The sequence below is a fragment of the Amaranthus tricolor genome, chromosome 3 (assembly GCF_026212465.1).
Source record: "Amaranthus tricolor cultivar Red isolate AtriRed21 chromosome 3, ASM2621246v1, whole genome shotgun sequence".
NCBI classification, from domain to species: domain Eukaryota; kingdom Viridiplantae; phylum Streptophyta; class Magnoliopsida; order Caryophyllales; family Amaranthaceae; genus Amaranthus; species Amaranthus tricolor.
The window spans coordinates 19,649,292-19,664,028 of record NC_080049.1 but is presented as its reverse complement, the minus strand read 5'-3'; the positions used below and the strand labels follow the sequence as shown (position 1 = coordinate 19,664,028).

The 14,737-nt window shown below is 32.0% G+C and overlaps 1 protein-coding gene and 1 pseudogene across 1 annotated transcript; both read right to left on the bottom strand.

Moving 5' to 3' along the window:
• Positions 1-214: 214 nt before the first annotated feature.
• Positions 215-1,304, bottom strand: LOC130808735 (gibberellin-regulated protein 12-like; annotated as a pseudogene).
• A 9,198-nt stretch (positions 1,305-10,502) lies between these two features.
• On the bottom strand, positions 10,503-11,563 carry LOC130808716 (gibberellin-regulated protein 12-like). Its single transcript, XM_057674182.1, has 3 exons — positions 11,425-11,563; positions 10,941-10,971; positions 10,503-10,684 (listed from the first exon to the last, which is right to left on the bottom strand). Exons 1-3 carry the CDS (start codon positions 11,497-11,499, stop codon positions 10,503-10,505), a joined length of 288 nt encoding a protein of 95 aa, XP_057530165.1. The 5' UTR covers positions 11,500-11,563.
• Positions 11,564-14,737: the final 3,174 nt, after the last annotated feature.

Genomic DNA, 14,737 nt, shown 5'->3' with positions numbered 1-14,737 from the left:
TAGGAGAATATGAGAGCAAATTCCTAAATAGCAGAGAACGCACTATGGTTGTGTGTGGTATCGAAGTGATTCCGTAGTTATTGAGCCTTGATTACGATTAGTTGGTGTGACTCAACTGGATCATGTCCGGTTGATTTAATAGTCCCCTAGGTGAGACATCTCAATCAGAATAGAACACTTGAAATCATTAAGTTTTTGAATTGATACTGATGGAATAGAGAAACGCTATGAAAATTACATAAGTGATTCAAGGACATTTTGGACCGCCTTCTTTGGTTTTCCAATTGTTATAGCATGGACATTCTTCCTTATGCCCATACGTTCCCGATGGAACACATAAACATTTGTCACAACATTTGTTGCAAAACTCTAAACATGCATTTCGATATTGTGTATTTCAACATCTATAAGCACATGCACCGGGACATTCTGTCAAAGTTTTAACAACAAAAAACTTGATCAGTAATATTTGATGTTTCAGTCATACTCACTATGTTCCAGTTTATTCAATTGTTTTAATTCCGATAAGTGCCTCCCACCTGAGGTGGGATTGAGAGGATCGGATACACGAAACCTTATCTTTAATAATGATAAAACTAATAAAGAGGTTACATTCAATTGACCTTTTGTAGCAAACTAATAAAGATGTTCATACTTTGAAACATTGTTCAAGAATAAAACTTACGATCTATTGTTAGTGAAACTTCACCACCAGCCTTTAGTTTGTTGCAACACGCATCCCGGATGCAAAAATGCAGAAAACGTGTTAGACATATAATTATTAGGGGTAATTGCCAATAATAAACTATTTTTTTTACTCAATTTGTTAAAAATAAATTCATTTATACCATCGGTTTTCTTTCGATTCAACGATTCAACATCATAATTTTTAAAAAACAAATTTCTTCATCGGTATGAAGATTCAAAATAGTTATTAATTATTTTTCCATTTAATACTTAAAAATGAATTGAATAAAGGTTTAATTCATAAACTTAAACTTTTGAGATGAAAACATTACGAGAAAATAATAAATTTAGGTTTATTGTAGAATCTTACGATTCTACGATTCGATTCTACCTCTCTAAATAATTTTAAATAAAATCCCCATTTTAACAACTTTGGGTTTACGTGTACACATAGTAGGCAAAAACTAACGATACATACCTTGGAGACATCAAAAGAAATGATGGAAAAAACTAGGAAAATGAGGACAATAGAAAAACTCAGAGAATTGGCCATTATAAATTTATAATGTATGTTGGAATGGACAAGTTTTTATTTCTTAGTTTATAGCCTTTTTTTGTTAATGTGATGATCCTTATCATTCTTTTAAGTAATGCTCTATTTATAATTGTGAATCACCACACCTACTTCTAACCTTTGCTTCGCCGCTTATTTCTTTCTTCACTGATAATATATTTTTCATTATAGAGATTGGAAACATATCCCTTCCTTAGTTCATATGCTACCACATGTATTTGGAAATAAATCGTACCACAAAATCAATTGCAAGTGAAGAGTACTCATATTACTATAGAAAAATATATGCAACCTCATGTATTAGGAAAAATATTATAAATAAAAATCATTGCTAGCTATTGTGTAAATTCATAATATCATAAAAGATACTATACTTCTAAAGAATTTTACCATCACAAACTAAAAATATATTAACAAAAATGTTAGAAAATGACAAATATCATTCTTAAGAAACCTTGACAAAACGTTATTATTTATTTAGTGGATGATTATTGATTACATGACGATATTTTCCTAATTTAGAATCAGATTTTTATATGTATTGAATAATAATAAATTCATGCATTTTACAAGTTTCTATAATAATTTATATGTAACAAGCTTGAAACCCGTGCCACATAGGTATAGTCTAAAAGAAATAAAAATTATTTATCTTCAAAAAAATTAATGCGTGTAACAACATTACAGCTTTCCTCGTTTTTTTTAATGTTTTTGGGCATTTATCAATTTTGACCTAAAGGTATCAATTTCAACTTAAAGTAAACCTTAAACAGATCATTTAAAAAAAATAATTTTTGACCTATAAGTGATTAATTTTGACGTTAAACTGATCAAAATCTACCAAAATATATATGCTGCGGGCTCAATAAAACCGCAGCATATACGTTCTGATATGCTGCGGTTTTTTCTTGCCCGCAGCAAATAACAGTTCAAAAAATTTAAAACCCGCGTTTTGACGTGCAATTGCTTAAAACCCTCAAATAACTTTCTTCAAAAACCCATGAGCACGACTGTCTTCTTCTTTAAGCTCTTCAATTTCAGAAAATTTCTTCAAAAACCCACGAAAAATCTATTGAAGTTCTTCAAGTTCTTCAAATCATACGACTCTACTGTGTCTTTTCTTCATTTCGTTCATCATCTTCCAAACCGCACCACTCTACTGTGTTTTAATAAGGATTTAGTCTTTTTATTTGTACTAATTTTTATTTTGTTTTTCATTGTAGGTTACATAATCTTTTTGTAGAAACAAAATTATCATATCTCATTACCAAGGTATCTATTTTATATTTGAATGTGAATAATTTACTTATGTATGTACTTGAATATTTGAATGTGAATAATTTTAATTAATTAGGATTTTTAGGGTAGAATGATGATAAAATTATCATATTTCATTACCAAGGTATTGTTTTGCAAATTGATGACAAGATACATGAAGGAATAGTGAGAAAGGCAGAATATATAGTTTTAATACTAATTCTATTTGATTCATGTACTTGTACCAATCTTGTGGGACTATCGCTTTTTTATGATGATTAAGACCAAGAAACTACCTTAGCGTTCTCAACGCAAACAAAATCTATGTAACAAGCCTCCATTTGCCAATGTGGGTTCCACAAGACTGCATTTGATGTAACACCTCGATATTTTCCCGATATTTTCTCCCGATATATTTAATATTTCACTAGTAATATTATTTCTATATATATATATTTTATTTATTATTGGGCTTGGTCATGAGATTTGCAATCCTTTTTGGCAATTAGAATTATTTGGGCCCAAACTTTTCCTTAATCCATCTTTTCTTTTCAAAAAAAAAAAGAAAATAGGAGGGACTCTTAGTGGAGCTTGTAACTCCCTTAGGGTAATGAAGGATCAAGGCATTAATCCCATATAATTAACCCTTCTTAATTCCTTAATCATTTTCATTTTGACATCCTTTCATTTCTAATGTTTCCAAGGACAAAAAAAAAAACATATCCTTTCAAAATTCCTCCTAATCCACATTCCTAACTCCATTACATTTGATCATTAGGTGTTTTCCTTTACAATTGTAAGTGTAATTCTTAATCTATGTTGATTCTTAAGTTTTAATTTAAAATTCTATGATTATTATATGTTTTATCTTATAATTCATGTTTAATTTAAGAATTTAAAATTTCATGTATGATTTTGGGATGTATTTTTCTATCTAAATTGATGAAGAATGTTCTTTTTAGGGTTTTTAGATATGCATATATGTGAAGAATAGGATTGGTTTGTGTGATGGGTGATTTTGAAATTTATATATAAAAATGAATGTTCATGTAAAAAAAATGTGTATGGTTAAAGAAATTATTGTTGAACAAAGAATTTAATCTCAAAGATAGTTCATAAGAATTATATAAATTTGGTCATTGATATTTAATAGGCAATGTACCATTTGGAATTCATTTGTTGATGAAATTTTGGTGAATCCCGTATGGTTAGAAAAATGATAAAAAAATCTGTTTTTGGGACACTTTTTGGCTTTGAAATTAGGTTAAAAATACTTATACTATATTATAAATTATGGAAATTGGTACCCGGGGGTTTTGACGCCTTCCGGACGCAACGGTGAAGTCGGATTTTCAGTTTGACAGTTCTAAGTTGTGTTTCTGGACAGATTATGTATGCTGTTCTGTTTTGTGTGTTTACCATGTTATAGTATGTGATGGATGTTCATGATGTGTGTGGTATTCTAGGTGTGGGTGTAATTGTATATGTGTGTTATGGATGATTTGAGGAAATGTGTATGTGTGCTTATTTCCCGAATACGATTGAACCTTGTAGGAAGTCGATTCGTGACCGGAAATTGATTAAGACGCTTGTGAATTGGTTATCTTGCTTAAGGTATGTACACGCAGCGTGGTTCGCATTAGTCCGATGTATCATATAATAATGGTATACAAAAGTAAGGCATGGATATATAGTACGGATAATGTTATCTTTCGAATAAATAATTTTTATACATTGTTTTGATAAGCAGAGGTAGTATGACCTCACTAACCTTAAAGTGGACGTAGTATGACGTCAATTGGTGGAAATGAATTACTCGCGGTATATGGGGGCATTATGAGCCACCGCGGGGGTATGCATACTTAACCATAGGCACCGAAGTAAGGCGAGTGTCTATGGTAGAGACTTGCTTAGGGGTTAGCTCCCCCTAATGTATTGTCTCACTTATGGAGATTGGAGTGTACCGGCAGTATGGCTGGATATTACAGCAGTATGGCTGACTAACCTTTATATGAAAATAATTATTCTTTATTAGCATGATCGAAGCGTACTTTTCTGCGAATTGACAGCTATTGAATTAAGTCTTTCTCTTGTTGTAATTAATTATTTGTTATGCGACGTTAGCTGACGTGTACTATTGGTCTTAACGATCCTGCGATGATGTTGTTTCCTATCTGGGCAATGACTAGCAGTAAGTTAAGTTGCAGGTCTGGGGAGTGAGGATTGTCCCTTGGAGAAATAAACCGTTAGGATACAGAATTCTTGATAAGAACTTCTAATAAAGTTTAAAGAATATTTGGTTTTATAAGGCGATTTTGTTCTCAAGTTGTAATAAGTTGATTTAATTTTTCGTTCTTATCCGCTGCTAAGAATTTCTTATATCTAGTAGTTCATAATAACACTAATAAAACTCGATCCGCAAGCTTCCCTTAATTTCAAATCCGTTTTTAACTGCCTTCTAACATCCTGGTTTGACTCGGACGATATACACTTGTTTTTAAAAGGTCATCTTCTCTTTTCGTACGATCCGAGTTATTCCGAGATGTTACATTTGACCAGCTGCACAAGTGATTAGTGTGAGGAATTTCAATCCATTTTTACAAGGAAATATATAGCAATATGAAATAAGACATGAAATTATTGATTATTATTTCTTAACTAATCCATATTTGAGAAGTAATTCATTTAATGCATCATGAACATATTTGTTGTTCCGCTGTTGTTGTTGTCCCTATGTGCTGCTTTCATTGAGTCATGTGTTTGCATTGAAGTTTTTGTTGTACACATAAATTTCCAATTCACATGCAGGTTCTCTCAATGTTATTTATGCCTTGGAATCAAATTGTTGATATCCAAGAATTACATGTTTCAATTAGAGTTTGTATCTACTTCTTAACTTGGCACAAATTACATCACCAACATCATTGAAACAACATCTCATAATCTACATCTATAATCTATGAACTGGTATAATGTGGTTATTTTGACCTCTTTATTGCTTTCAGTCTCATACTGGTATGATGCTGTTCTAAGCCTGCCTACTGTACTGATCTTTTAATGCCCCCAAGCTGCTGCTGAAGGTACACACTTGGCTGATCAATGTACCTGTTTTGATTGCGTAAGTTGTTGTTGTACTGATATACACTCATTTGATAAACAACTACACAACTAACCCTGCTTCTGTCTTGGATTAGGCTTGATATACAATCATTTTGTTCTTGGTAAATAATGTAATTAGTTTAGATTTAGGACTTTAATTTGTACATGTACATATTATTATATTATATATATACGATCGAGAATTTACAAAGAAATTATTTGTGATTATTGGTGTTAATTGGTCATTATCATTGGATTAATCATTGTTTATTACATTGTACATTATTGGATTATTTAATAATATTAAACAAAAAAAGCAAAAAAAAAATGATGCGGGCTTCTTAAAAACCGCAGCAAATAGTCACACACTATTTGCTGCGGTTTTTTAAGATGCCCGCAGTAAATAAGCTTTTTTCTGCTGCGGTTTTAAACAACAGCTTTTAATATAGGCCATTTGTTGCTATCACTATTGCTGCGTGCCAAAACCGTAGCATATTACGGCCAAAAAACCGTAGCAAATAAGGTTTTTTCCACTAGTTATTTGTCATGTTCATTACATTTGATTGTAGTACCACTTAACAACGCAAAAAAAGTATATGTGTTTTTAGTGCTTTTTTATATTGAAAATGATCGACTGATAAACATGGTCATAATACAAGTGTTCATATTATCACTAACAACATCCGCAATGGCTTAAAATTTGGATATTTGGGATGAAATTCAGGGATTTGTTCCTTTCTTATTTCTGAAAATTTATTTTATTTTATTTACCGATATGTTTTTTTTTCTCTCCATATGTTACTTCCAAAAGACATTTGCAGTACTTTCTGGTATGCATAGTTTGGTGGTTTGCTTGTTGAAGAAGCTAAGAGGGAAGGATGATGGTAGGATACTTTACAAAGTTTCTATTTGTTTAAATTTTTCATTGTTTAACCTAGCATTTTCACTTGTTAGTCTCTGTATATTAGCTATTAATGCAGGAGTCGCTGGCTGCTGCACTAGTCTGGCTCTTTCTTTTCCAAGTATGTATTACTTTTAATTATTCTTGACTTAAGGAGAAGGTAGTCTGGTTTGATGCATGACTAAACTATCAGTGATTGTGATTGTGGCCAGTTGCACTCTATTATATAATTCTAAACTTGGCTACAATTGTTGATTGATGAATGACTTGGTTTCTTTATGGAGGCTAGGTAGTTAATGTAGCTCTTGGGACTCCGGAAATGCTACCTACCAGCTGTACAATCATAACTGGTGCAAACAATATCACTGTCATGTCATAACATATACTGGCTACTAAGCCTTTTGTTAGTATTTTTCGGTGGGTTGTATATGTGTTTTTAGTGCTTTTTTTAAAAAAAATAATCAACTAATAAACATAGTCATAATACAAGTGTTCATATTATCTCTGACAACATTCTCAATGACTTCCAATCTGCAAATTTCACCTGCTCAAGCAACAAAAAATGAGGGACAATTACTTTATATTAATTTCAGAAAGAAAATATGATTATGTTTGATACAAGTCATGAGTCGGGTAGTTGACTCCAAGTTTCCAAGTGTTTGACCTGTTAGAAAGTAAAGAGCGAGCATAAGAGGCCTGTAGGTTTACTCAAACCTTTTGATATTCTTGTATGCAAATGGGATGACATATCCATGGACTTGTTTTGGGTACCGAGGACTAGGTCGAGAAATAATACGTTATGGGTGATCATGGATAGACTTATCAAGAGTGCTAGGTTAATTTCGATGAATAAAAAGTGGGATATGGATCAGTTGGCTCGAGCTTACCTTAAGAATGTTGTGCGATATCATGGTGTCCCTAGATTTATAGTGTCTGATCATGGTACTAGATACGTGTTGAAATTTTGGGAAGCATTTCAGAGAGCTTTGGGTACAAAACTTCTTTCAAGCACATCTTTTCACCCGGCTACTGATGGGAAAACTGAATGCACGAATAGGACACTTGAATATGTTGCGAGCTATAGCTTTGGATAGGCAAGGATCTTGGGATGAGTGCCTAGACATGATGGAATTCTCATACAACAATAGTTACCAGGCAAGCTTTCAAATGATACCTTTCGAGGCTTTATATGGTTGTCGATGTCGTAATCCGGTATGTTGGGTGATTTCGGTGAATCTGTCACTCTAGGTCCGGCTATGTTAGAAGAGATGACTGATCAAGTGAAAATGATTCGTGAAAAGCTTAAGGCGGCCCAGGATCGACAAAAGTCCTACGCAGATCTTAAGAGGAGACCTGCTGAGTTCACTGTAGGGGATTATGTGTCATTGAGAGTTTCACCGATGAAGGGAGTCATGAGGTTTTGTAAGAAGGGCAAGTTGAGTCCAAAGTTTAAAGGACCTTATGAGGTCACATAGAAGGTAGGAAATTTACTTACAGATTAGCATTACCCAATGAGTTGGGAAAGTTCCATGATGTGTTTCATATTTCGTAGTTGAAGCGATATGCCCCCGATAAATCGCAAGTGCTAGATCCCGAGCCCTTAGACCTTGATGAGAATTTATCTTATGAAGAGAAGCCTATCAAGATCTAAGATTCTAAGGTTCCTTGTACGAGGTGAAAAGATATTAATATGATGAAAGTTTTATGGTCTAATCAACGCACATAGGAGGCAACGTGGGAAACTAAGAATTCCATGTGTGAGAAATACCCACACCTTTTTCCTGAGGTTAGTGAGTTACGAGGTCGTAACTAAGTCTTTAAGGGGGGTAGAAGCGATAGAATTTCACACCTTTTCACGCATTTTCTCCTCTATGATGTCAATCTATTACAAATTTATATGCTTTTGGTTGATCGTGTTGAGTCAATTGTGTGATATTTACATGCTTTTGATTGATTGTGTTGAGTCAATTTTGTGATATTTAAATGCTTTTGATTGATTGTGTTGAGTCAATTGTGTGACATTTACATGTTTCTGATTGGGTATTGCGTTAATTTGGGTGATTATAAATACTCGAAATGCAAAAAGAATGACTATTTTGATTGATTGAGTATCCTTTTGTTAATAGTGTTAATAAGTCACGATCCTTTAGTCAATTCTTGAGCTTAAAATGGTTATAACACCTTCTTGAGTTATCAAAAATACAAATTCTCATGATTAATACATCGGTTACTCCATTTTCGAGGACAAAACTTCTTTTAAGGCTGATAGCCTGTAATACCCCGAGATTTTATAACGTCATTATTTAATATTTTATAACTTTTGGTGATTTTTAACTAAATAAATTATTTTTGAATAAGTTTTAATAAATTCCTTTACTACATAAATTTAAATATTAACATAATTATATTAGAAAAAAAATATAGATTTGCGATTACTAAATTAAAGAGATTCGAATTAAAATTAATATTTTATGAAATTGGGAGCACACGAAGGTCCATCGTAAGAAGACGAATCTAGATAAAAAAACAAATAAATAAATAAATAAATGAATAAACAAAATAAAAAGACGTGTTTTGGTTTTAAGTAGTAACACTCACTACCTCACTAGCACACGCCTCCCCTTCCCTCTCCTTTCCTCTTCTCTTCTCTCCTCCCTCCCTCACCACATGTGTACCACCATTAGCACCACCAGGTCGTGTCTCCCTCCTCCCACGAGCAGCAAGTAGCAACCCAGACATCAGCTTGGCCGTGTCTCCCTTTTCCCCCTCCAGCAGGCGCCCCATTTTCTGAACATGAAATAATTGGAGTTTGATTTAGAAATGAGATTATTAGTAGTATGTGTGTGTGTGTTGTATGCTACTTTGGTGGTGTGGTGATTAATTGAATAACCTTATAAGTTTTTTAAAGATTTCATTGATTATTGTTGTGATAATTAGTAATGATTTTGATTATAGTCGACTATAGTTATGGTTTTGGTTATTAATTGAGAGTAATAGTTGCTAATTGTTGTGGATTACAAGCACTCCTAGTAGGTAGTCATTGAAGTTATAGATGCATAATTTTACTAAAGTCAAGAGCATAATGTCAACTTATGGTCTAGGGTTGCTAAAGTTACTCGTCATGTTGTTTAGATTATAGTTCTTTCTATCTTAGAGAATGTAACAAATGATATCGTGATTCGATAACTCTAAGAATTGTCTTATCATTGTTTTAGCATTATATTTAAATTGTAAGGCTTAGTTGTGATTAGTTTTTTGGGTAGCGCGACCTATACACTCAAAATCAGTTAATGAAAAGTAACGAATCACATATACTTTTATTTTTAAATTGGTGAAAAGACTTATGTTGTGTTGAGTTAATTATTTTGACTTGTATTGAATGAGTTGTGTGCGTGCTAGAGTAATCGAAAACTCATGTTGAATGGGTGATAGTGGTTACTTCGGTATTTAGTTGGTATGACAAAGCAGTTAACGGGACTTATTAGTTTCCTAACTATATAGGTGCTCATTTCATAAGACGAAGATAGAACTTCGATTGGGTGATTTTTTGTGGCCTTTAATCGTGCAGTGATGCTTATATGTACACACACGCAATAATTAATTATCATATTCATCGTTTCAAGGTATTATCAATAATTCATGATTATTTGTAGCGTATTAGAATTATAGAGCCCCAGAAATTAAACTATGCTATCGAATAGTCATAATAGTGGTATAGGCAATTAGAATGAAAGTATTAGGAGAATATGAGAGCAAATTCCTAAATAGCAGAGAACACACTATGGTTGTGTGTGGTATCGAAGTGATTCCGTAGTTATTGAGCCTTGATTACGATTAGTTGGTGTGACTCAACTGGATTATGTCCGGTTGATTTAATAGTCCCCTAGGTGAGACATCTCAATCAGAATAGCACACTTGAAATCATTAAGTTTTTGAATTGATACTGATGTAATAGAGCAACGCTATGAAAATTACATAAGTGATTCAAGGACATTTGGGACCGCCTTCTTTGGTTTTCCAATTGTTATAGCATGGACATTCTTCCTTATGCCCATACGTTCCCGATGGAACACATAAACATTTGTCACAACATTTGTTGCAAAACTCTAAACATGCATTTCGATATTGTGTATTTGAACATCGATAAGCACATGCACCTGGACATTCTGTCAAAGTTTTCACAACAAAAAACTTGATCAGTAATTTTTGATGTTTCAGTCATACTCACTATGTTCCAGTTTATTCAATTGTTGTAATTCCGATAAGTGGCTCCCACCTGAGGTGGGAATGAGAGGATCGGATATACGCAACCTTACCTTTAATAATGATAAAACTAATAAAGAGGTTACATTCAATTGACCTTTTGTAGCAAACTAATAAAGATGTTCATACTTTGAAACATTGTTCAAGAATAAAACTTACGATCTATTGTTAGTGAACCTTCACCACCAGCCTTTAGTTTGTTGCAACACGTATCCCGGATGCAAAAATGCAGAAAACATGTTAGACATATAATTATTAGGGGTAATTGCCAATAATAAACTATTTTTAGTTTTTACTCAATTTGTTAAAAATAAATTCATTTATACCATCGGTTTTCTTTCGATTCAACGATTCAACATCATAATTTTTAAAAAATAAATTTCTTCATCGTTATGAAGATTCAAAATAGTTATTAATTATTTTTCCATTTAATACTTAAAAATGAATTGAATAAAGGTTTAATTCATAAACTTAAACTTTTGAGATGAAAACATTACGAGAAAATAATAAATTTAGGTTTATTGTAGAATCTTACGATTCTACGATTCGATTCTACCTCTCTAAAAAATTTTAAATAAAATCCCGATTTTAACAACTTTGAGTGCACGTGTACACATAGTAGGCAAAAACTAACGATACATACCTTGGAGACATCAAAAGAAATGATGGAAAAAACTAGGAAAATGAGGACAATAGAAAAACTCAGAGAATTGGCCATTATAAATTTATAATGTATGTTGGAATGGACAAGTTTTTATTTCTTAGTTTATAGCCTTTTTTTGTTAATGTGATGATCCTTATCATTCTTTTAAGTAATGCTCTATTTATAATTGTGAATCACCACACCTACTTCTAACCTTTGCTTCGCCACTTATTTCTTTCTTCACTGATAATATATTTTTCATTATAGAGATTGGAAACATATCCCTTCCTTAGTTCATATGCTACCACATGTATTTGGAAATAAATCGTACCACAAAATCAATTGCAAGTGAAGAGTACTCATATTACTATAGAAAAATATATGCAACCTCATGTATTAGGAAAAATATTATTAATAAAAATCATTGCTAGCTAGTGTGTAAATTCATAATATCATAAAAGATACTATACTTCTAAAGAATTTTATCATCACAAACTAAAAATATACAAATAAAAATTTAGAAAATGACAAATATCATTCTTAAGAAACCTTGACAAACGTTATTATTTATTTAGTGGATGATTATTGATTACATGACGATATTTTCCTAATTTAGAATCAGATTTTTATATGTATTGAATAATAATAAATTCCTGCATTTTACAAGTTTCTATAATAATTTATATGTAACAAGCTTGAAACCCGTGCCACATAGGTATAGTCTAAAAGAAATAAAAATTATTTATCTTCAAAAAAATTAATGCGTGTAACAACATTACAGCTTTCCTCGTTTTTTTAATGTTTTTGGGCATTTATCAATTTTGACCTAAAGGTATCAATTTCAACTTAAAGTAAACCTTAAACAGATCATTTAAAAAAATTAATTTTTGACCTATAAGTGATTAATTTTGACGTTAAACTGATCAAAATCTACCAAAATATATATTCTACGGGCTCAATAAAACCGCAGCATATAAGTTCTGATATGCTGCGGTTTTTTCTTGCCCGCAACAAATAACAGTTCAAAAAATTTAAAACCCGCGTTTTGACGTGCAATTGCTTAAATCCCTCAAATAACTTTCTTCAAAAACCCATGAGCACGACTGTCTTCTTCTTTAAGCTCTTCAATTTCAGAAAATTTCTTCAAAAACCCACGAAAAATCAATTCAAGTTCTTCAAGTTCTTCAAATCATACGACTCTACTGTGTCTTTTCTTCATTTCGTTCATCATCTTCCAAACCGCACCAATCTACTGTGTTTTAATAAGGATTTAGTCTTTTTATTTGTACTAATTTTTATTTATTTTTTCATTGTAGGTTACATAATCTTATTGTAGAAACAAAATTATCATATCTCATTACCAAGGTATGTATTTTATATTTGAATGTGAATAATTTACTTATGTATGTACTTGAATATTTGAATGTGAATAATTTTAATTAATTAGGATTTTTAGGGTAGAATGATGAAAAAATTATCATATTTCATTACCAAGGTATTGTTTTGCAAATTGATGACAAGATACATGAAGGAATAGTGAGAAAGGCAGAATATATAGTTTTAATACTATTGATATTTGATTCATGTACTTGTACCAATCTTGTGGGACTATCTCTTTTTTATGATGATTAATACCAAGAAACTACCTTAGTGTTCTCAACGCAAACAAAATCTATGTAACAAGCCTCCATTTCCCAATGTGGATTCCACAAGACTGCATTTGACCAGCTGCACAAGTGATTAGTGTGAGGAATGTCAATCCATGTTTACAAGGAAATATATAGCAATACGAAATAAGACATGAAATTATTGATTATTATTTTGTTAAAATCCTTATTTGAGAAGTAATTCATTTAATGCATCATGAACATATTTGTTGTTCCGCTATTGTGGTTGTCCCTATGTGCTGCTTTCATTGAGTCATGTGTTTGAATTGAAGTTTTTGTTGTACACTTAAATTTCCAATTCACGTGCAGGTGCTCTCAATGTTATTTAGGCCTTGGAATCAAAGTGTTGATATCCAGGAATTACATGTTTCAATTGGAGTTTGTATCTACTTTTTAACTTGGCACAAATTACATCACCAACATCATTGAAACAACATCTCATAATCTACATCCATAATCTATGAACTGGTATAATGTCGTTGTTTTGACCTCTTTATTGCTTTCTGTCTCATACTGGTATGAGCTGTTCTAAGCCTGCCTACTGTACTGATCTTTTAATGCCCCCAAGCTACTGCTGAACGTACACACTTGGCTGATCAATGTGCCTGTTTTGATTGCATAAGTTATTGTTGTACTGATATACACTCATTTGATAAACAGCTACACAACTAACCCTGCTACTGTCTTGGATTAGGCTTGATATACACTCATTTTGTTCTAGGTAAATAATGTAATTAGTTTAGATTTAGGACTTTAATTTGTATATATACATATTATTATATTATATATATACGATCGAGAATTAATAAAGAGATTATTGGTGATTATTGGTGTTAATTGGTCATTATCATTGGATTAATCATTTTTTATTACATTGTACATTATTGGATTATTTAATAATATTAAACGAAAAAAGCAAAAAAAAAATGCTGCGGGCTTCTTAAAAACCGCAGCAAATAGTCATACACTATTTGCTGCGGTTTTATAAGATGCCCACAGCAAATAAGCTTTTTTCTGCTGCGGTTTTAAACCACAGCTTTTAAAATAGGCCATTTGCTACTATCACTATTGCTGCGTGCCAAACCCGCAGCATATTACGGCCAAAAAACCGCAGCAAATAAGATTTTTTCCACTAGTGATTTCTCATGTTCATTACATTTGATTGTAGTATCACTTAACAATGCAAAAAAGTATATGTGTTTTTAGTGCTTTTTTATATTGAAAATGATCGACTAATAAACATGGTCATAATACAAGTGTTCATATTATCACTAACAACATCCGCAATGGCTTAAAATTTGGATATTTGGGTTGAAATTCACGGATTTGTTCCTTTCTTATTTCTGAAAATTTATTTTCTTTTATTTACCGATATATTTTTTTTTCTCTCCATATGTTACTTCCAAAAGACATTTGCAGTACTTTCTGGTATGTATAGTTTGGTGGTTTGCTTGTTGAAGAAGCTAAGAGGGAAGGATGATGGTAGGATATTTTACAAAGTTTCTATTTGTTTATACTTTTTCATTGTTTGACCTAGCATTTTCACTTGTTAGTCTCTGTATATTAGCTATTAATGCAGGAGTCGCTGGCTGCTGCATTGGTCTGGCTCTTACTTTTCCAAGTATGTATTACTTTAAATTAGTCTT